We start from the raw sequence: 23,634 nt of genomic DNA on the forward strand, positions 1-23,634 counted from the left end.
CTAAATTTATCAGTAGCATTTAGTCACATGTAAGTCTTTGGTAAATGGTAAAAAACACAATTGAATTGCCCTGCTGTGATGTTTACGAGTAGGCTGTTAGGACATGCAGTACCAAAACAGGCCACAAAAACCCCACCAATATCAGGATTTAAAAAAATCACTGCGACAAATTGAGGCAAAACACTTTTTTTAACATGATTTTAACAATAATATGATCTTTTAAAAAAAAGTAAGTTTGGACCCGATACTTGAATTAAATATTTATCGCTGTCCAACACAATTCCAATTAGCAACGTTGAAAGGAATTGTGGGGGATGGAAGCTTTATCTCCTTATGTGGTACAGGAAGGTCTGGGTTGCAGTCGAATAGTCAAAAAATTCGGTCCCAACTCCTATTCCCTGACCTTTGGAGAAAACGTCACAGGGTTTAAGGAAAGGCGATAGGAGAACTCAAAAGTATTTATGAAACGACGGCTGCGGTGCTCAGAGAATCTGACTGGACTTTCACTAAGCTACGTCATTATAATGACCCCTGATGATTGACAGCTGATGATCGGCACCGGCGCGCTGGAGAAACTACAATAATGAACTACAAAAAGTGCGTTGTCCACTTCTCCACATTCTGTTGGTTTTATAAACAGGTTCTTCACTGACTGGATTCAGGTTCAGCAGCTTCTCCTTCCTGTTTGACCGTTGGCTGCTTTACATTTCTTTTGTGGTTTTAGTTTCGTTTAAAACCGGCCACAAAACCCCCACCAATATCAGGATTTAAAAAAATCACTGCGACAAATTGAGGCAAAACACTTTTTTTTTAACATGATTTTAACAAGAATATGATCTTTCAAAAAAAGTAAGTTTGGACCTGATACCTGTTGTCAGTTTTTTGGAATATGACTCTGAAGTTGGGCAAAGATGTGTTTACTTCCATTTTTGAGCCTTAATATCTGTGAAACTAATCATCTAAGAGAAACCATATTTTGTAGAATGTTTAAGCTAACACCAGAGATAGAGGCAGAAGTGATAGAAGTCTTTTATCTGCAAAAATGGGAGCTCAGCCACTCTTCAAACTACTTTATTTGAACAAGCCACATTTTAAGTACCTACCATACTAGGTTATCATTGAGCTACACCCCCGAGATTCCATGTCTGGAGGCTATTAGTAACATATATACTCTGTAAAGATTTTGAAGGCCACAGGTGAGATAGTTTTCCAGATATTGCTGTTTAAAAATGGCTTTTCAGAGTATGATGCCAAAAACCGTCTAAACTACCCTTCATTCAATGACGTTTCATGAGAAAACTGTTGACAGTAGAGACCTAATATTTTTGGATTTGTCCTATTAACAAGTGTGTCTTTGTACTTGAATTTTTTCAGGACATTCTGAGATGGTCAGGTGGGAGGCATTTGATGAAATGACACGGAATGACCCCTTTCATATAGGAAGGTCCGTTGCATCCTATGCTAAAGGAGCCCTGAAAGGAAGCATTGGAGCTCCTTTCCTTTGCATTTAGAGAATCTGAACAGCTCTTATCATGGCGGCCACTTGTTTACTTCCGGGTCACTTCTTCAGTTAGGAACCTTCCTAAGCAAAATAGACTATTCGACCGCAGCCCTGGTGTTTCCTATGCAAAGGAGATATGAAAGAAAGCACTGAAGCACCTTTCCTTAGCATTCAGCTCTCGTCATGGCTGCCACTTATTTACTTCCGGGTCATTTAATTCCATTATGAACCTCCCTAAGTGGTCCAGTGGTCAAAGGTCATTGTGACCTCATGAAACACATTTTGGCCATAACTCAAGAATGAATATGCTAATTCTGACATTTTACACAAATAAGATAAAGATGAAGATAAAATTAAGATAAAATGATGAAGTGATACCAGTTTGGAAGGTGGTTAATGGTTAAGTTTCTATTTTGATAAACTAACAATTACTCGAAAATCTGAACAAATTGTGAACCAATAGTTAGTTGCAGCCCTGTTGTTTACACCAGATTTAATAAACCATTCTTTCACTTATAAGTGAGGTCTTTGATGTTTGTAGCGTGAACTTCAGTGCTTGTGCTTTTCAAGTTATGTGTTGATCTGTGACCAACGATAACGCCGTTATTGTGGCGACGGTCTCAGACGTATAGTCTAGCAAGGAGGACATACAAAGGTCTGAAGCACACGATATAACAAGGAAAACACCGAGTGATAGACTCAATATCAGCTGTACAGTCTAATGCAACCCAATGCAATAGCCCTGAATAGTTAACAATAAAATATGTGTTGCTTCTGTTCAGGAAGGTGGTGACAGAACGTGGTCCTGTTTCATGGTGTATGTTGTAGTGGAGTGCATCAAGGTGTCGCTGCACCATATTGTGTCTGTATTTCTCCCATAGCCTACAATGTGGGGTCAAAATAACATGGAGGCTTCACAATGTAACACAATCTGGCACAGCAGCTCTACAAACTACGGCCTTAAAACAGTCTCTCACCTCTTTGGCACAACAAAGAATATCAGAAGCTTCACAAAGGTTCTCTGGCATTTCAGACTTACTGAATTTGCATTTTTTTTTTCTTTATTTGCATTCACCATTTCTTAGGTTTCTTTTATGATATTCCATTGTTATTTCCATAGTATAGTTCTGCACTGACCTTCTTATATAATTATTTATTTATATTTTAAGAATAATGGCCCTGTTTCTTTTATGAATCTCTTTTAGAGTGAGCCATAATCTCAGTCTTTCTAAAAATGCATTCAAACTGACCTCAGTGGAGCAACCGGCTCCATATTCTCCAGCATGCTGCCATCTAGTGGTTGCCATGGTGACTTTCAACCTAGAAGATCTGTTTTCTGATCTCGGCCAAACAAATTGGATTCATAATGTATGGCTTACATTACACGCTGTTTATATCATATCTGAGGCCGAGGACGAACCCTTGCGGTAAATCTATTCTGTAATATCTCCCAGCCCTCTGTGTGACATTGCCAATAAGAGGGAGAATGGGTGATGTGATGTATGAGTGGCGAAGGTGAATGTATCGTTTCTAACAAAAAGGGCACCAGCTGCAGTCACAGAGTTGTGGCGTGGAAAGTGGAAATCTGACCTATTGGTTTAGAGCGGATAAAAACATTCCCCCTGACCTTTCCGCTTCATTACCTGCCATGATACCTCATAAATTGAGGAGAATACACTGCAGGTGTCGTGACAGGAGAAAGCTGCAGGTTTTTTTTCTTCTTCTCTCCATTTTTTTTCCACTCTTGCTGTTTAAGTCAGACTGTCTGGTTTAGTTCATTGCTGAGGATGGTTTGTGACCACGAAGATCCGTAAGATGTATGTTAAATTACCATAATATCATAAAAATATGGCCTACTGATATGCAATAATGCCCTAAAGAAAACAATAATGGTCCAATGATGAATGCACACTTTAAATAAATATGATTGAAACCATACAGATGTGGTAAAACATGAATATGTAATTATATTTTAATTGCATTTAAGTACCAAATTATTAATTAAGTCAGAATGTAGAACAGGCATTCTCAAAGAATATCATTGTTATCAGAGTTCAGGTAATGTGACAAATCTTCAAAACAAGACTTAAGCTCTTTTTACTAGATTTAATTATCTCTGGCGCCCTCTGCTGGTTCATGAGGTCGTTGGTTCCTACATAACCTATTAGAAATAATTAATGAGAGCTTGATGGTGCTTTCACTGACAAATCCTAAAGAATAAAGCAGTGTCATTTTTACACTTTTTATTTCTCAGCTCCTGGAGTCACCTCTCAACCTTTTTGGAGAAATTGTTCTGTAACACAGCCTTGAGTCTATAATATTCGTTTACAATAAATGTAAATATTTTTAAATAACAGAATGATCTAAAAAGAGATGTGTATAGACAATTCAAATAGTGCCCGATTTTAGAAAACCATCCATAGCAACATCAAAGACAATACAAGAATGAGAAATGTAATGTGTTGTTGTCTTTATCTTATCAAATAAACTTTATATTACCTATCGTTTATTATTCTAAAGGCCTCATACGGGAGCTTACATACACGTATACATAAAAAATACTTCACGTTAACATCTGTGATCCCGTTATTTGAATGCTAAAGTACTCGTAATACTCGGCTAAGTCTGATAAAATGCACATATATCAACCTGTAGACGTTTACCGCTGTAGGTGGCCATAAGAAATGCAAGGAGCATGCAAAGGTGAACGTCACTAAATCCCCAGACTTTTTTGCAGATGCTGAGCAGACGACAGCATTACACAGGACTAAGCAAACGGCATTATACCTCACAGCAGTGTACCACATCCTGTATAGGTGACATCAATAACAACACATGGATGCCTAGGACTGCCTATAGAGGATAAATCTGAGCCGACGTAACATTTCCTGCAGAGAGAGATAAACCTGGAGCTGTGGTCTACAAGATGCTGCTGCTTCAACCATTCAGTCAATCCTGACTGTAGGTGTGTACATGCATATGTGTGTGTAGACTATATATCTATATCCATATACATGAGTGTCTTCCGTTTCATTAATGGCGGTATATGGTGATGCCTTCCAGCAGGGATTACCACACCGTGCGCTCTGGCTCTCCCACCATGCGCAGTAATGAAGGAGGAGAGAGGAGGCAGGCGGCGGGGTCGCTCTCCACCACAGTTTACACGGCAGATGACAAATCTGGACGTGACTGTCTTAGCAGAGATTAAAACTGTCTGAGAGAGGGGGGGTAGTACACTTTATGCACTTGTTCCATCAACCTGCTGCTTGTGCAATTTAACACGAGATAACTGCTTACAGTCGAGGAAAACCGAAGGAAAACTAGACAAAATAGGACGTTTTTCAGGTGTCACATCCATGCAGGGCATTCGGAGACTGCAGGCCTGCAACCAAAGCTGAGCAGTTAAATAATCACACACACACACACACACACACACACACACACACACACACACACACACACACGTATGCTCCACGTTTGGAAGTCGAATCTTCATCAATTTAAAAGTCGTATCTAAGATAAAATAAGATGCTGTAAAGTTAATTTGACATGTGGTTTAACACATCAAGACAACAGTGGTGCAAAAGTTATTCTTGACATGATAATACGTATCAGAAAATCATTTTTCGTTATGATGAATAAATTATTTAACTTTATGGTAAAAGACAGATTTATCTAATTGCCATTCATCATCAACGATGCAGCAGAAGAACTGATGACACAACGCATGTGGGATGTTGCTTTTAACTGCAAATAAGATGTGCATGAATGCATCGCTGCTTTCTGTGTAAAAGGTGTTGCATGTGGGAGCAGTTGCAGTACGTTTGTTGATAAACTGGATGGCACTATACCGAGATATCCCCCCGTGTGTAACGTCCTCTTAAAGGAGTGCTCTGCAAGGTTCTTGTTTTTATTTTGGTGACACCTTTTGACGCAAAGCAACTATTACTGTTGTGGTTTTGAACTTAATCTACCCGGAGATTCGTTGGCAAGCAAACAGTGAGTCAACAGTGAGTTTCCTCAGATTTTCTGCGGTTCCATTTTGAGTTGCTGTGGGTGGCCTCCTTTTCTTCGTTCTGCTCAGACATGGTGATTCGTGCTCGTCATGCTAACTTCCCAGCTGTGCTTCAGTTCATTTGAAAACAACATGAACAAAAATGTAAAATGCCGAATCAACTGGCTATAGGTAGAAGCGTTGCATATAGTGTTCGACTGTGGTGACGTTTTGTGAAAATATCCCATAGTATTGTGTTTTAATTTGAGATTCCAGTGACCCCCCCCACCCCCCCAGCCCCACCCTCGGGTCTCTGCGGATGTTCAGATCCTGTGGAGATCAGGCAGCGAGAGCAGATCTTGCAAAGATCAATACTCCTTAGTGGATTTCCTATATCAACCACACTGAAATCCTACCATCTGTGACATATAGGTTGAGCGTATAAGTCACTGCTGGGTGGGATCCAATCCAATAAATCGCTCCCCACACCGTCTGTTCTTGTTGGGCTGGAAATGCTGGAGGCTGGGAGAGGTGGATGAGCGGAGCCACCAGGTAGACCAGGTGGAGTGTTCACTTTTCACACACTGCTGTTTGTCTAGACGCCTCCAATTGAATGTATTATCTTTGAGCGGTGAACTACATGATCTCACTCTACTATGATGAAACTCATCCATGCTGATCATTTTTTACTTGATTTAATTTATACAAAATGTGCATTTCGTGGGTTGAAATTGTCTCGAAAAGCACTACATCTACCTTTTAAAAAAATATATCTTTTAAATCTGACCCAGACAAGTTGGGATGTATCTACGTCAGGAAATTCATATTTTTCACCAATTAAAAAAATAAAGCAGACAACTTTTTTATTATCATTTGAGAGTTGCATAAAAGGATGTTATGAGTCCTTATGGTGTACTTTGGCTACAGCGGTTTGCCACGCAGAAATACAAAATAAAGAAACATCTGTTTCTGTGCCACCCCAATGTGAGCAATGGTCTCAGCCTGGCCCCCCTATAAAAATGTTCTGACTCCGCCTCCGGCCATGTCACTGCTGTTAACATGCATGCTCTATGGGAAGCTCATGCAAAGGAGAATTCCACCGGCCGAGCTGGCTAACTTCCAGTTTAGACTAATGCTAAATTGAATGGGGATAAAATAATGAAATTGTGCAGCTTTTCTATACTTTCTAAATGTGTAAGCTATGTGCTCCAGTTTTTCTAGTGTTAGAAGAGCGGTGATGCTAATGATGGCTCAAGTGGAGCGTGGAGCTAAGATTTCAGGCCTGCCCAAAACGTCCTACCCACAAAAATGGTGTAAACAGTTTAACACTTTAACTCCTCAATTCAATACTTTGGAGTTCAGTCTTTTCACAAGTTTTCGGTTCTTTTTTTTCTAACGTGTCTCAGATTTGACCCTTAATGACTGGATTTTGGCAGATAGTCAGCAGGGCATAACTGGGCATAAAGTGTCATGTTTACACCAAACAAACAAGACATAACGTGTTGGTTAGATATGCTTTGAGAGGGATTTTTTTTGGACCGAGCCCAGCTGGCTGTTTCCAACCAATTTCCAGTTTTCTTGCTAAGCTAACCGGCTAAAGCTAAATATTTACCGTACAGACATGAGGGTAACGTTCTCCACTCGACAAATAAAACGTATTTTCCAAAATGTCAGACTTCTTTCACCTTGTCCATCCCATAGTTCCTTTTTTCTTTTCTTTTTTTTATAAAGACGGAGTAATCCATTTGTTTCTCATAATGTGCATATTTGGAATGACACACTTTGACAAAGTCGATTTAAAAAAATGGAACATATTTATATTAAAACTTAATGAACTGCATCATATGATAGAGATTGCAATAATACAATAACTTATTGGACAAAAATGGAAAAAGGATAACACAGAGGGGAATAAATCAACAACAACAATGTGAGAAATGGAGAAATGAATCAATATTTATATTATACCTTAAACAATGAGTACAGACATTTTGTACAGTTTACATCCATTTATATAATAGTTGCTTATTTCAAACAGCTGCTCATCAACAGACACAAAATAATCCTGTGCAGAACAGTTGACCATTGGGTTTGTGTAGAGATGGAAAAATGACTGCCAGAAATTAAATCAGGGAAAGAAATGGCTCCATATTTGCACAATCGGGGGAAATGGAAACTTGCCACATCTGGCTTCAATAAGCGAGCAATCTAAATAGATGTTTTTACGAGGGGTAAATATTTTACAAATCAGCCAACACTTAGGCGACCCACCAGACAGAGCTTGCAACTTTCGCTGTTAATGGATGCACTGGTTGTTGGGAGTTGGAGGCAGGTACACACAAGCTGCTGCTGCTGCTGGTTGGAGACAACAGGACCTGGAAGCAGTGGACAAACACATGTTGATCTCAGGCCATGTGCAGCGTAACAAGCGTGATAATTACACCATCCCTCTGTGTGACAAATGGCCTGTTTGTAATAAGAACTATTGCTGACATGTGTTTATTAATAGTTATTATTTAACCAGCAGAGTGTGTGTGTGTGTGTGTGTGTGTGTGTGTGTGTGTGTGTGTGTGTGTGTGTGTGTGTGTGTGTGTGTGTGTGTGTGTGTGTGTGTTCTAGTCTTTTAAAGTTTTAGACTGAAGTGATCTCATATTTCTCCCGCTTGTCCCCAAGATGCAACGCAAAAGGATAACAACTCTTAAATATTTTGCTGCTTGAAAGCCAATTTTAATTTGCATTAACTTTGCCAAATTGTAGCTTGTTTATTGTTTTTGAATATGGGTGAAACCACAAAAAATGATAGTAACCGTAGGCTAACTGGGTTCAGGACAGGAAGTAAAGACATTAAATAACTCAGTTTTAAAATGCAATATGTCTTTGGTTATCTGCTATATTCTTATTCCTCCTTTCTGGGTATCAGAAGTTCCTTTGAGGGAAAATATAATATAAGGATTACTTTTAAAGTTGCTACTATCATTCATTCATTTCTGCAGTTGCCCAAAAATGTTGCCGTTACATTTAACCGTTACATTAGAGACATTATTTGACATTGTGCGATTTAAATCTCATGGGTGTCCATAATTCTCCCCCCCCCCATAACTGGACCACATGAAAGCACAGAGGTTTTATTGAGGAAACTCTTATTCCTGACTTCTAGCTTTGAACTGAGCGTGGCATTAGGGGGATAAATGATGTAAAGCCTCTCTCTAAGTGGTCCTCTCCATAATATTGTGCATTTTTATGCCCGTGGGTGCCATGTTTGTACAGCTGGAGAGTCGGATCCACATACTGAAGTACGACATTGACATTAACTCTGCAAGCGTTTGAGGTTTTGTTTCCACAGGGGCTGAAAGACCCCCCCCCCTCCCCCTAAACCCTGGTGCATATAAGGGTCCACTTTATTTCTGTGTTTTGCATGATTTGACCTCCTATCTGAAATGTCTGCTCTCACTTAACGGAGCAGATTTTGATCAAATTTAGGAGAAAAATTCATCTTGCCTGCAGGTGAGGTTGAGTTGGAAACCTTTGCTTCTGTAATGGCAAAATGGGCTGACATCCGATCTCTGAGTTTCTAGATAAGACGGCGCGGACAGCCAGGGTTTGACTCGGGCCACTGAACTAACATGAACCAATGAGAGTGCGATGTGTAGAAGCTACACTTTAACAATTTCCACTGCGTTTTGGCATTCGCCCTGCGTGTGAAGGGACACACACACACACACACACACACACACACACACACACACACAGAAAAAAAAGAAAACCCTAAAACAAACAAAAGCGCTCAGGTGTAATTTTCTATCTGCAGTCGGAGCCTGGGAAACTATCCTGCCAGGCTGCTCGTCAGACACTGAGACACGGCGGCGAACAGAGGTAAACGTCAATTAAGACGTTACAGTAGATGACAGGCCGAAAGAAAACAGAGCCGAGGGATGCCATCTGGGGCAGACTGTGTAAACTGAAGGTGTCTGAACACGATGCTTCAGATATGGCTAAAATGTTAGCAGCTTTAGACTTGCCAGGTTGACATGAAGAGGCATGAGGGAGACTCGAGGTAGCTGGCGCGCCTGCAGGCTGCCTACGTAGGGATTATATTTCTACGTTGTCTGCACATTTTGGTATTATGATTTTTAGAACAAAAACTTGAATTTGAACAATGCAGTGTGTTTTACGTGACCTGCATGCAGGCTTAGAGGTGTTTCTTGCAGCGTGTAAGTCTACTTAGCCTTAAAATGATGCCACTTGAATGGCGTTTTCATCCAGACAGTTTGAGCATGCAAGCTCTTCTCCTGCAGTCGTCCGCCTCACACAAACACAGACACACCAGAAAGCTCCAGCAGCAGTTTTTTGGGGGATTGATTGGGCGCTGGGTGCCTTTTACCTGCCTTGATTCTGTTTTAAACGTTATATTTTGTTCAGATGGGGACCTCAGAGAGCAAAATGGCTTCGAGAAGCCTCAAACATGTATTTTTTGGCTCTTTAGCCGGCGCTCCAGATCGTGTCCTACGGTGCATGATGTTAAAGGTTCAGTAGCTAACAGGTAAACTGTCTTCTCAAAGATTGTTATGCACGGTATGTTTCCTCTAATAACTTCACCAGCCTGATGGATCCCCCCCCTCCCCCCTTATTTCAAGGTCCATGGTCCATGAGAGCTTTGCTACTGATCTTTTCAGCATGCTTAGCGTGTAGAAATTGATTTTGGAGAGAAAACATCTCAGATGTGTGTTTTTGTTTTCCTCCGCCTTTAATAGAACTTCAGAGAGCAGGAAGTGTGTGCGTCATGAAATTGGCCCTGGTTATCTGCTTTCACACGCTCTGGCCAGCCGCCTGCCCTCAAACCACACCAAGCCTCCAGTGTGAGAGACGCAGCGTCCACACATTCATGCACATACATGCAGATCCACACACGAGATACAGCCATACACGCAACACACAGCAGCAGCCGGCGAGTTCGCATGTCGGATGGAAATGAACGCCAGCAAGTCAATATTTTCACACAACGCACACTTCTTAATCAAAGCCAGGGGGGCAGAGATGTATACTTTTTTTTTCTTTTCATTGTTCTGCAGTATGTTAATGCTGTTGCAGTGAATCGAGAGCAAATCCCACAATGTACCTCACATCCGAGGTGTTTAGAGTTCAGCTGAGATGGACGGTCGTGCATCTTGTTATGGAGAACTTCTCCTCGGGCCTTTAGGTGAGGGTGAGAATGTGTGAGGTCACACCATGTGACCTTTAGCTGAAGCCGCTGGGCCGCCATTGGTCCAGAGCCAAACCCTTCACCACCGACCTCCCCCAGACACACAGCAGCCCTCTCTGCTGCCCGGCTGCTGCACTCATGGGCAAAGAGCAGAGACTATGATCTCTATGTGGCTCCGATCCCACATTTATTCTGAAGCACATAAGAGTTCAGTGCCTTCTGCCATGGCAACCCTAAATAAAATACATACCATGCAAATATAAATATATATATATATGTTATTAATATGTGTTAATTTAAAATGTATCCCATTATCAATTCTCCAGTATTTCTCCCCCTTTTTTGTTAGCTCTGCAAGTCAAAATAATGATGTTTTGAAAGCTGCTTGGCCTCAGCACATTAAGCCTCTCAGTGGTTTAATTCTGGCCTGTTGCATCACCGCCTGCCTCCAAAAATACAGTATTGATCAGAACCACCCTGCATGCTCCGAAACATCCCAAACCTGTGTTAATTTCCATAACCCACAACCCTCAGCTCCCACACTTTCTGCTGCAGCTAATCAGAAACACAACCCCAAACTCCACTAATTTGAATACAATGGTACTGCATGTCATGTCTGTGGCTGAATATATTAAAAGAAAAATATTTGCATATAGTTCTGAAGAGGCATAAAAAATCAAGTCTTCATTTGTCCATAAATGTAATGTCAGATAATAATATCCGTATTCACTTATAGATTATACGTATAAAACGATTAAAGCGCCATGTTTATTATTTACACGCAATTAATAACCGTTAATACACGCAATAAATAAAAGTTTACCTGCTAAATGCTGCAAAAATTTGCCGCATTAGTTCTGGAAATTTCTGGAATATATTCTTGGTTGAAATTTCGGAAACATAACAGGGAACTTGTGAATATTTTTCACAAGAAGAAGGAAAAATAAATCAATAGTTGAGTGTGTAATTAGAAAACCCGCTCCGTGGTATATGTCACGTTATTGGGCGTTATTACCAAACAGGTCTCGTTGAAACCCGCCGCTGCATGAATATGGAGAGATAATTAATTATTTGGATTGGAAGTGTAGCGATACATGTTTGGATGTTTGCACTGTGTTTGAATCCCCAGCGGAGTGGAGGTGAGAGCTGTCTGACTTCACATTGGAATTTTTTTTTTGTAATCAGCTGGCGGAACAAATCTCACATTAAAATGTAGCGGCGTGTTTTAGGTGTCCGGAAACGGGGACGGGACAAATATGAATTTGGTTGCTAATTGTATCTTTTTTTTTTAATGGAACACGAATTGCATATTTATACATTGTAATGTATATATTTCAAGGGTATTAATGTGCATGTGGAACTCTTCAAAATGAGTGTGAACGCACAAATGCAGCGTCTTAATTTGCAATATTAATTTCAGCTGAAAACCTGAGAATATTAGAAGCCGTGGGGCACAAATACAAGCTTATTTAGTGAAAATGTGCAGTAATAAACATGCGTGGACATGCAGAAGCGTAAAGGCCACGTGTGTGGGTTTCCATTCCAACTGAAGGTGTTCTTACCGTGTTGCCGGCTGGAGAGGAGAGGCTAAACGCTGCTGCGTCCTGGGCGCCGTTTGAGCCAAATGAAGGTTTCCCTCCGCAGCCTCTTCTCTTCGGGTCATCCTCTGTTCACATGTCGATTGTGTTGGATGTGTATTGAGACGGGCAGACTTGCGTATTCGCCTCCGCAGCAGCCGCGGCTTATCCCCCCTGTCTGTCAGCTGATTATTGCTCCGCGTTACCGACTCCATCAAAAGGTGACAACAACAAAAAAAAGGCTCCCGCAGCTTCTTTTTTTTAAATCTAATTCTGGAGTTCAGGAGTTCGGGCTGCAGCTCGGAACATCACTTGTGTGCACCGAAGTAAGAGAAGAATGAGTCTCTCGTGTTTGTTATTTTGCTGTTCTTTTTGTCTAACTGATTTATTTCTCATCATAATAACCTCCCCTCGGGAGATGACCTCGAAGGCCTCTCATAGCATGACATCAGATCCCAAATCAGCTCCCCTTTACCAAGCGGCTCACGTTTTCTTTTCTTTTCTTTCCCTCATGAATATTCAAGTACATTTTCCAGTGATGTTATTTAATGGAATATAAACACAAACGACTCACACGGTTAACATTATGAGGGTGAAGAATGCTCGCAGCTGAGGCTGCAAAGCCCCAAAGTCTTGCTATTTATTTGTCTCCCTTCTCTCTCGGGGGGGAGTGTGGCGGTGTTTCCTCCCCGGTGTCTTCGCTCTGCCTGCAGTCACGAAAGCTGCATTGGTCCCCCGCCTCCTCCAGCCAGCTTCGGCCCGCATACCTCCGTATCTCTCCCCCTCTCCCTCTATCTCCCTCTCCGCGCGCTTGTTTGCTCAAGCTTGTGAATCATAGTTTCCCGATAGACCGTGGCTTTGTTTTTGCTTTTGGCGCATTTACGCACGATGAAGCACGACTCCAAAATGTGCCAGGCTACAAACGAAAAGCCCCAATGCAAAGGCAAACACATGGCACGAAGATGATTTAGTTTGTGGAACTGAAAAAAAAAACACTAAACAAAAGAACTGTGTGGCTAATTATGACCCCCACAATTACAATGTACGCACCTCGTTCATTAATTAATCAGTAAAATATGAATTTGGACATTTGCATTTTTAATACATTCTTATTGACTCATTAAAGTAGTGCCTTTTAAAAAGAAAGAGGTGACTTGTAATGGGTTTGATGATAATCCCCCCTTCATAGAATTTAACAGCCTTCAGAGTTCAAACGCAGGGAGAAAAACAACAAACCCTAATGGACCGTTGTCACTGCTGTGTGGTCCGACTGCAGTTTGTTGATTCCCGTGTTATTTCAAGCACCAGTGACCAGGCCGAGCAGGCAGACATGTATTCAGCGGTTAATCTGACGGAGCATCTCGCCGCTATGTGTATTGGAGCGGCCCATTGTTTTCCTCTATAGATTAGCCGCACAAGCGCCTCACATAATCGAAAGGCTATAGACAGACTTGTCATTGCTTTACACTCCACTAACAGACTACCGAACACAAAGATTCAATCAAAATCCGAATGTTTTTGAACAATATATTTACTTCCATTAAATAAAACACAATAGTTTTTTTGGATGTTGGAAAAAAAAACAAAAACAAAAAACAGAATTCCGTACCAAATAGTATACACAGGAAAAAAAAACAAAAAAACAAAACAAAAATTTGTCGCAGGAACATTTTTGATGCTTCTTTTTTTCTTTTTTTTTTTTAACTTTTAAATCCAGAATCGCTATTCTAAGTCGATTTTCACACAGACATTAATAATAAATTTATAATATGTTAGAAACACACAACTGGTGCGTTTTAGTATGTACATTCCCTTTTTTGTTTGCAAGCAAAACATGATTCCTTTTTTAGGGTGTTTTTTTCTTCCACATGCGTAGATAAATTGAACCTGGAGAGGACCGGAGGGTTATAGCGCATTCGCCTCGACAAACAGGAGATGATAATTCAAATATATATACAACCTTTTCAACAATTAACGTCCAAAATCCACCAGGAAAAAAAAAACAACTCATGACGAGCAATGAAAAATAAAACAAGCCTTTTTTTTCTTTTCTTTTTTTTTTTGTTTGTTTTTGTTTACTGCGCGCAGTGTGAAGCAGGCCTGGACTCATCAAATGGGAATACACCTAAAATCTCCCGTTTTCAGTTTGGACTCCGACCTGGAGTTGAGCTTGTTTCAGTGGTTCAGTCTTCTATAGTGCCCTTTTTGAGAAAAAAAAAGTAAAAGTAGTTGTAGTAGTCTCTTGTTCCTGTGGCCGGCTGTTTGTAATTACCCACACACTGCAAAAAATGACCACCATAACAAGCCATTCGGCGTCGTAATCACCCTCTAAATCACATGTTTAAAAAAAAACGGATGGAATAATCTCACTTGTTTCTTTTATTTTGAAGGAACTAGTGGCAGTAGCTTGAAGAGGGAAAAAGTCCGAATAATGCAAGTTCAACTCCCAACTAGTATCAAGAAAATGCCACATTGGAAAAGTACAACTATCTCACTGCCAGATTTTTTTTCTTTAAAGAAAAGCGCGTGACTATTCGCCTACAATGACTTGCTGCGGTGGTTATTTTTTGCAGCGCAGGTAGGTATTAGACTGGTCTGTCCACTGCGTATTGGCAGGCGCTCAGATTAGTGGCCGGATTCTGCACACTGGCGTATCCAAAACTCGAGTGCTGCTTGGCTTTCAGTCTCAGGCTGGCCAGGCTGGAGTTACAAGTGTCCCTGTACACGTAGGGAGGGGTCGGAGGCGCGTAGGGGCACGCCGAGGTGGGCACCCCCGAGTTGAGAGACGGGTTACTGAGGTTGTTCAAGTTATTGAGGCTGTTGAGGCTGGAGCCCGGCACGCCGGTCACCGCCGACGGCACCATGCTGGAAGTCATGGAGGAGATGGAGTTGGACGGCGAGAACATGGTCTGCGAGGACAAGGGGTTGACGTTCATGGAGTTGAAGAAGGGGAAGCTTTTGGTGGACAGGGAGGCCGACGTGAGGCCCTTGGCGGCCCAGTTGTTGTACGTGTAGCTCGGGTACATGTCTTCGTAGGGCTGCATGAGTCCATTGAACTGCGGGCCGAAGCCGTTCTTGCAGAGCTCGGCTTGTTGGTTCCTTTCCCGTTTCCTCCACTTGGCTCGCCGGTTCTTGAACCAAACCTAGAGCGAAGGAAATGACAGCAGGTTAGACTTCTGACTTCATATTTCTTTAAATCTAGAGCGAGATTTATATTTGAATATCGGGCATGTCGTCTTTTAATGTGTCACGTTTTGCGCATGTATTTATAATTTGTTTAAACGCTCTATAATTAATCTTTATTTCACCGCGGCGGCGAATACACACCGGCCTCCTCACTGCGCCATGGTCCTGGGGAGGATGTGTATTCCTCCGCAGGCTTCCGCTAACACCGCTGACCTTAATCACACAGCACCAGGGCGACAATCGCAAAATACAAGCTTTGCACCTCTTTCAAACGAACAGGAGGAACACGACTGGTATCTGCCACCACCGACACATGTCAACAGCCCCGACCGTTAACCGCCTCATAGTGTGTGTGATTACACATAATGGGCAAATAACAAATTGCTTGTTTCCGTCCCATTTTATTATACCGAACAGATTAATAGCGTGCCGAGAACCCACAGGTCAACATGTGCTGAAATGGATTATTTAAAAAATTATATTTAGCCGAATAGACAAACACATACAATTTAATTAAACTGAGCGTCAGCAGTATATTTAAACAAGACTGATATTTGTTTCCCAGCTAAAAAAAAAATAATGTCCTACATTGTTTTCCAGGGGGGTTCGGCCGTGCGTAACGTTTGCTGTCCGTGCGTAATAATATTAAGGTAGGCTATACTGTGTCATAGGTCAACTGGGCAATTGGCCCAAATTACAAGACATTATACACAGGATTTGTTTTTTTTATTTGCACCCAGGGGAGTACTCACCCTGACCCGGGCCTCTGTGAGGTTGGTCCACACGGCTATCTCCTCCCTCGTGCTCATGTCCGGATAGCGATTCCGCTGGAAAGTGGCCTCCAGTTCCTGCAGCTGCTGGCTGGTGAAGTGAGTCCTCTGCCGCCGCTGTCGCTTCTTTTTAGACGGGTCGTCTGAAGAGTCGTCGTTTTTATTTTGGTTCTTTTCTTTTTCTGTCAAGAGAAGAGAAGTTGATCGAGTCAGGGTCGCGCGGATTAAGGCCTGTAATGCTTTTATAGTGGGAGCACAACAGAAAAACATCCTAAATCCGCGACACTGCTGGGACATGAGCTGTTAACAGTCTAACTTGGTTCATAAAAAAATATTATTCGTTTCATATTTTCCCTTCAGCTAATCGGATTTTAGTTTATTATACATTTGATTTCCACCATTCGAGTAAATGACTCCTTTCAGTTGACACAACACGAGCTCTCCTTCATTTACATGACACACAAACTTTTCACAACACCGGCGTCCAAACTAATTATGTGCGAACAAAATGGCAGCTCTAATCGCCTATTTGCATGCACGTGAAACTCCCTTTCTAACGTGGGTTAAGCCGCGTCGCTCGTTTTGATATCGAGGTGACATCCGCGGCGCCTTTCGCCGAGAGCACATCTGCATCCCGGGTGCGGCGGTTTTTCTTACCGACGGACTCCGGACTGGACGTGTCCGACACCGTGTGCACGTCTAACCGGTGCTTAGAGTCCACAGACCGCTGCAGCGGCTGCAAAGTGGAGGCCATCGCCAGAGCCGTGTGGTGCGTGGAGGCAAGTTTATTCCCTGTGAGGTGGTGATGCTCTATGTTTAATGGATCCCTCATAGAGTTCATCGGTAGCAGATCGCAAAGCCGCGCTGTCAAAAAAAAAAAAGGCAGAGTAAGTCCCTCTTTAGGTGAACGAGGATACGCGGAAAGTCCGTCTGCGGAATGTGTTCGCGTCTCCAAAAAACGCGCGGCGGAGCGGCTCCTCTCGCGGCTGGGCTGAAACCTTCTTTGTGTCTAAAGTGGAAAACGCGTTAAAATCGGCCATCGGGTGCTGCCATTCTAGCATCGGTGGTAAACAGCGGCTACCTCGGCTGACTATCAGAGTGACAAGGACAGGTAGGCGATATTAGATCCAGAGGCATACACACACCACGGCGCTCTCTGTTCGCACTGCCTAGCCAACCCGCGCGTCTCTCCAGACCTCCACGTCACCGCGCTGCGCCCGCCCCCCTCATCCTCTCTGACAGGCGCGTCCATGTGGATGTGACTGTGTGCTCAGCCAACCGGAGCTCGCGGAAACGAGATATGTGTGTGTGTGTGTGTGTGTGTGCGCGCGCGCCAGTGTGTTTATGCCGGCGCGGGCGCTTATTTTCCTCTTCCAAATAAAAGCATGTAAAGAGAGATGGGACGCGCGGTGTACCCGCGGCGCTCCGCAGCCGCCGCGCAGCAGCCCAAGACCAAATAAAAATGAGAATAACACAGTTTGGCCTCATTTTATGAGATGGGTCCAGTGGCCCAGTAAAACGATGCAGTTCTATTGATACCCAGGCTGAGCCGCGTGCAGCTCGCAGGCTCTTGTCACTGCAGTTTACTCAGGGACTCGGATGTGGATAAAGCGAGCCACCGAGCGGATTGTACTGAAAGCCGTATGAGGGGAAAAAAAAGATGCACACTGAATATCAAGCACAGCAGCCCGCTACAGCACAATGATCCCGTGAAAGGACCCGCGATTAAAGGGAAAAAAACATAAAAACAAACCAAAAAAAAACCGTAAAAGGAGGGATGTGCCAAAATAAATCAGTGCGCACCTGTCAACCGACTCTTACTGCACGCAATGTACACTTTTACTATGTATTCATCAACTGCAGCCAAAATGACTCGACAACCAGCATTCCCATTCTGATCATAATGTCCGACTTAGTATCGGATACGAAGCACAACTCCAGTCTGGCTCTCTATCCGCCGTGCAGACAGTCATATACGAGTTGTGAAATGAGACGATCCTCCTGACCTCCCCAGAGTTGAGGTTCAAATATCCATTAAATCAACCCCGCCGGAGCCACAGTTAGCCACGAAGACTCGGTTTGTTGACGACGGATTACTTTATCTGGGTGCTTAACTGGATCTCTTCCCCTCACTTTGCGTTTGGAGCCCTCGGTCCTCAGCCAGCACTCCTCTAGTCCCCCCCCCCCCCCCCCCCCCCCCCTTCTCTTTTAATCTGATAAGACTCTCATTTGCCTAAGAATTTCTGAAGGAGGACTTTTAATTGATATTCTGCTCCTTTTCTTATTCCACGACACAACTGGTTCATCATCATCACCGCCGCCACTTCCCTTCTCCACGTGGCCAGGCGGACGCCCATTCAGCTCGCACATTTGGATTTGGCGCTGTTAAGAAGTTACTGGGCTAATCCCGTGAAAGCCCCTGATATATAAATACCAGCAGACCATAGAGTGTATGCAACACACGCACACGCGCACTCCGAGGGGCGAAAGAGACTTTATTAAAACATAGGGAGCCAATCGCTTCTCATACAGAGCAATAAAACCTTGTTTGGACGGTCTCTGCGTAATTCAATTAAGCTCTGGCATATTTGAAGGTGGAATCACGAATGTGTCATTTAATAGTAACGGATTGATTTTCATGATCACATATTTTGTTACGGGGTAAACAACACATATGTAGAGGTCCAAATAGGAACTAAAAGGCATTTTAACATGGGCAAAAGGGTGTAAAATAGTGTTCTAAATATATCTCATAATTAATACAATTGTGTATTACAGACGCTTTATTCTAAAGACAAATTAGCACTATTTTATTAAAATAATTAACAATAATATATAATCTTTTGCATCTTTTTTTATGCCAGCAGCGCACTGTCTGTTGCTCCTTTTCCCTTCCAGCCGTATTGTAATACTAAACTTGAAGTGGATTATCGGTTTCCTCTTCATTTCTACCTGAATGCTTTATCTCTCTTCGGCGGATTACTGCGCGCAATAGGCCTCCGCCATTGAGGGCCATTAATTAGCAATTCAGTCAATATAGGGGGAGACGACAAGGCATTTTACATAGGATTTAGGAGACATCAGATTCCTCCATTAGTATATTCCTCCTCACGAATGGGCTTTCATTATACATTTAGTTTTCCCCGGAGTCAATCCAACCAGCGCTGCATATATTACACCCAAACAGTTGGCGCTGGCGCGTCTGCATCAAGCGTCGCCCCGACTCCCCTCCCGTGTAATTCTGTGTTTTTTTTATTGTAGTTATCCTATTATTCTTAATCAATGGTCGTTCACACTGCAGCTGTGAAGCCCTGGACCGCCTGCCCCCTGTCACATATTGCCCCATCAGTGTCGGCTAAATGGAACCGAATGATGAGTTATTGGTTATTCGTTTAAAACCCTAACAAGACCCGGTGTCGTTTCCCCGCCGCATTGGAGATAGGCCTATAATTAATAAAACCCAGACTTTTTCCAGCAAATGATTCTAGCTTCTCTTTCGTCTCTCGTTGAGTTTAATTCGTTTGTGTTTATTAATGAATCCATATTTGGATCGAAGATTACAGCCACATAAAATGGTTTGGTCTTGTTAGTAACGCGTAAAATAAGGTGAATCCTGTATGTTCATCTTCTAATTTGAACAAATAACGTCGCCGCAGAGCAGAGCTGTCATCCGGATCAGATCCCGGGATGATGCTCTGAAGCTGCAGATCCACGTTCGGCCGCCAGGTGTCCCTCTAAGACAGCAAACGCGCTGGATTCACCAACAACTTCCCCAAACTGACGAGGTGAGAGGCCAAATTATCTGAGACCACGAAAGATTTTGGAACAAACCGATGAAATTCACTGGGAAAAAATGAAAATCTAACTAAAGCTTTTTTATTTTTCCCGTTTAGATCGTCAAATCTGGAAGAGCGACTTTGTGACGCGAGAGATTATTTAGTCAGAAATCAACGTATTTTTGCCCCCTTTAATTAATGATGTCACGCTTGCTTTTAGAAAAAAACTCAAGATCTAGAAGCTGATATTAATACCATCACTGAGCAGATTTTAGACAAAACCAGGATTTACGACCAAGACATCAGTGTTTTTGAGGCCTCTTAAAGTAAACGTGCAGCAAATAAAAACAAATTATCAGCTGTTAATGATCAGATATCTTATTTTGGAAAGCAGGAGACAGGAGAAAACGCACACAGACCCTCAGCTTTATCGAGAGTGATCGTATTTATGTAAATAGAGTGAAGTAAAATAATTGTGTACAACTGAAGTAACAATTAGTCTACAATATTACATCTGAAATAATCACGTTTAATCACTCCTGTGATCCGTCAGAATTGCGCTGATGATGGATGATATACTCACCGATTTGCGCGCAGGTGGTGGCTAGTTTGCGGCAGTGGGAGTCCATTATGGCAATTTAAGGAAACCGCTCCTGTAAAAACAGACAAAAGAGCCACAATTAGCCTTTAAGTCTGGTAAACATCCCCGCTGTGGCGTTCAATGACTTCCCATACTTCTGCACTCAATAGCGTCAAAAGTGCTCAGAGGATGAGAAGTATTAGATCACCATATTAGATCACCAGAATACAATGCTTGAGGAAGATACTCCAAATTGATGCAAAATCCAAATTCCTACATTCGACGCCTGTGAGAGCATTGGGCTTTATAATGCATGTAAGTAAATGCGTAACTAGGCTATACAATATATACAGCCTAGTAAGATATCGATGATGATTGAATGGCTTCAATGATGGATTTGTATCTAATTCTAATTTAACCTGTGAAATGTTTTTCTACGACAGAAAATCTCTCTGAATTAGGGAAAAAAAAATGGAAACAAGATTATTTGCTATCGAGTTTTTTTTTTTTACTTGATTCAAGACATGCTAAAACTCACTATTATGGTGCGTATTGTTGTTCTATATTTTTCCAGTGTTGGATTTATTTTCTTCTGCGGTGTGAATATATAAAACCCGCCGTGTTGTGCGCGAGCTTATCCCGTGTGTGTGTGTGTGTGTGTGCGCGCGCGTGTGTGTTTTTGGTGCAGTTGGAAGTGGAGTGATTCCGTCGTAAAATCACGGGATTAGAGTCTGATTGAGATGTCTGTCGGTGGGATATTACAAAATTCATTATCGCAGCCCTCATACTACCTCGATATGAAGTTACACAGATGGGGTTTTATTAGTCCAGGCTCACACTGTTTGCTTATGATAATTCGAGTCGGGGGGAATTTGCATGCAGTCATGCTGTTAACCATTTCCCCCAGTTCTTCTCTTCACCTGCTCGACATCGTCTGCGAGCTTTTATTTCTTTTTCTCTAATTCAGAAGATGCACATATTGGAGGTTAAGTTTTCCGGCGTGTATACATGCACAACCTTTCCTCTTGCCCCCCCTCTATCCCCGCTGCAAAATGAAATAGTGGGGGTCAGGCTGTAGGGTGTAAGGTTATTGCATGCGACTCAGTGTTATCTAATCAGTGAGATTTAATGAGGGGCCCTTCCCATATTTCAGCCTGCCTGGCTGCTCCGCGGCCTCTGAAATCCCTCCCGCTGCTATTTATGCACTTTACTGTATTTTATTAGAAAGTAAAAAAAAAAGAAAGTAAGGACATAAATCAAATTATTTTTTATTTGTTCATTTATTTAGTTCGTGTTGTGGAAGACTTCAAATTAAAGGCACGCATTCCCTTAAAGGTAAAGAGAAAGACACATTTAAAACAATTAAATGTGAAAATAAAAAAAAGATATTATTGCGCTAATTTCAAAACGCAAAACGAAGCTATCATCATACCTTGAAATATATTTAACGCGTGCAACATGAATCATTGTTACGAGGCCTAATAATAATAATACGAATTCTGATCGTGTTGCAACGCTCGTTTCGTGGTAATAAATATTTAGATCTTCTTTTTCCTAACATCACACACCGTGTATAGCCAGGAGGAGCCGTCCGAAGACACCGCCGCGTTGATATTATGATTATTTCTATTAATCCCGTTCATCCATTCATGCTCGCTTCACGGACGCTCGGTGCTCTCACCACCAACAGTTGATGTGAATCAGTAACTCACGTGGCACAAGGCCCAGCGCAGACAGAAAGCTGGCATCGCCTCACACCGGCTTCACTTCTGAAATTAACACAGCGGAGCATGAGACTGCAGCCTTTACCGGGAGATGGATCCACTAACCTCCACCATATGCTGTATTCATGAAAGGCGTGAGACCGTGAACGTCGCGTGTCCCCCCCCCCCCCCCAAATGTTTTTTTCTCGCTCCTCACTTTACTTCTTTTTTTTTTTATTAACAGGGTTGTTTCAAATTTTCGAACTGATCATTTTCTGTAGGCTACTTTAGGAGGTTACACACGATTTTACGCATTTTATTGGACTGTGACTTAAATCCTAATTTCATTTTCGAGCACCAATCTGACAAGCTGCAGGATATGATGGTACATATTAATTTTTCTTGCTGCTTAAATCGATATCAACAGTTTTCGTACAAGAGAGCACCATGGTTTACCCCCTTCTTCTTTTCTATTTCCCCACACTCCATCATCTGTAATGATGCATCGTTATCATCCGCCGACCTGTAAAGCGAACCCTGCCCTCGCATCACTTCACGCTCCTTTACGTTAAAGCCACGGCTGCGAGGAATCCCCAGAAACGCACCGAGCGGACAGCAAGAACAAGAGGTGGAACAAATTCCTTCACTTGCATCAACACACAACTCCCGTTTTATTTATTTTTAGCGCCTCCACTGCTCCTCTGCTGCACTTACCAGGCGTGTAGGCACCGGTGGGGGGTTGACTTTCCCAGCCGTCGGCGTTTTATTCTAGAGCGAAGAGATAAATTCCACCGTCCAAACGCACTCGGACGCACGTGATTGCGTTTGGAGCGACAATTCGGCCAACTTCAAGGTCCAGCAGCGCCGAAGTCTAAGTTTCTGTCCGGAAATATGAGCCTCGTATGGATGTGGCTCCCCACGCTTATCCAAAAAAAAAAAAGAAAAAGAAAAAAGACGCAGCTCTACCTTTTAGGAGAGTTTCATTTATGCGCATAAATAACCATCTATTTACAGTGCGAGGAGAAAACGAGGAAGGAGGCGCTTTCATCCGAGTCTCTCCTTGGTTCGCCCTCTTCTGTCTTCCTCAACTTTTTCCCCCTTGAAAGACGCTCCGAGAGTGGCGCATTTTTTTTCCTCCTTCTTTTGAGCTCGGAGAGGGATCCAGTGTGTGTGTGCGCGCGCGCGCGTGTGTGTGTGTGCGTGCGCGCCTTTTAAAGGGGTGTGTTTGTGTTTGTATGCGTCTGTGCCTGTGCAGAGGGCAAACTTGGAGCCTGTCAACTTTCAACAACAATCAAACATAAAGCGCAGGATGGCATCTTTTTAAAAAAAGCACACGCGTGTTTAAAA

The 23,634-nt window shown here is 42.5% G+C and overlaps 1 protein-coding gene across 2 annotated transcripts; it reads right to left on the reverse strand.

The window, feature by feature from the left end:
* Positions 1 to 14,366: 14,366 nt before the first annotated feature.
* On the reverse strand, positions 14,367 to 23,414 carry pitx2 (paired-like homeodomain 2). Of its 2 annotated transcripts, XM_084010040.1 has the most exons (4): positions 23,002 to 23,414; positions 20,588 to 20,657; positions 16,211 to 16,410; positions 14,367 to 15,415 (listed from the first exon to the last, which is right to left on the reverse strand). In XM_084010040.1, exons 2-4 carry the CDS (start codon positions 20,631 to 20,633, stop codon positions 14,858 to 14,860), a joined length of 804 nt encoding a protein of 267 aa, XP_083866166.1. In that variant the 5' UTR covers positions 20,634 to 20,657; positions 23,002 to 23,414; the 3' UTR covers positions 14,367 to 14,857. The 2 variants fall into 2 exon arrangements, with proteins under 2 accessions (XP_083866166.1, XP_083866165.1); XM_084010039.1 differs by lacking the exons at positions 20,588 to 20,657; positions 23,002 to 23,414 and adding an exon at positions 16,886 to 17,358.
* Between the last annotated feature and the right edge of the window lie 220 nt (positions 23,415 to 23,634).

Source organism: Eutrigla gurnardus (assembly GCF_963514095.1).
Source record: "Eutrigla gurnardus genome assembly, chromosome: 5".
Classification (NCBI taxonomy): domain Eukaryota; kingdom Metazoa; phylum Chordata; class Actinopteri; order Perciformes; family Triglidae; genus Eutrigla; species Eutrigla gurnardus.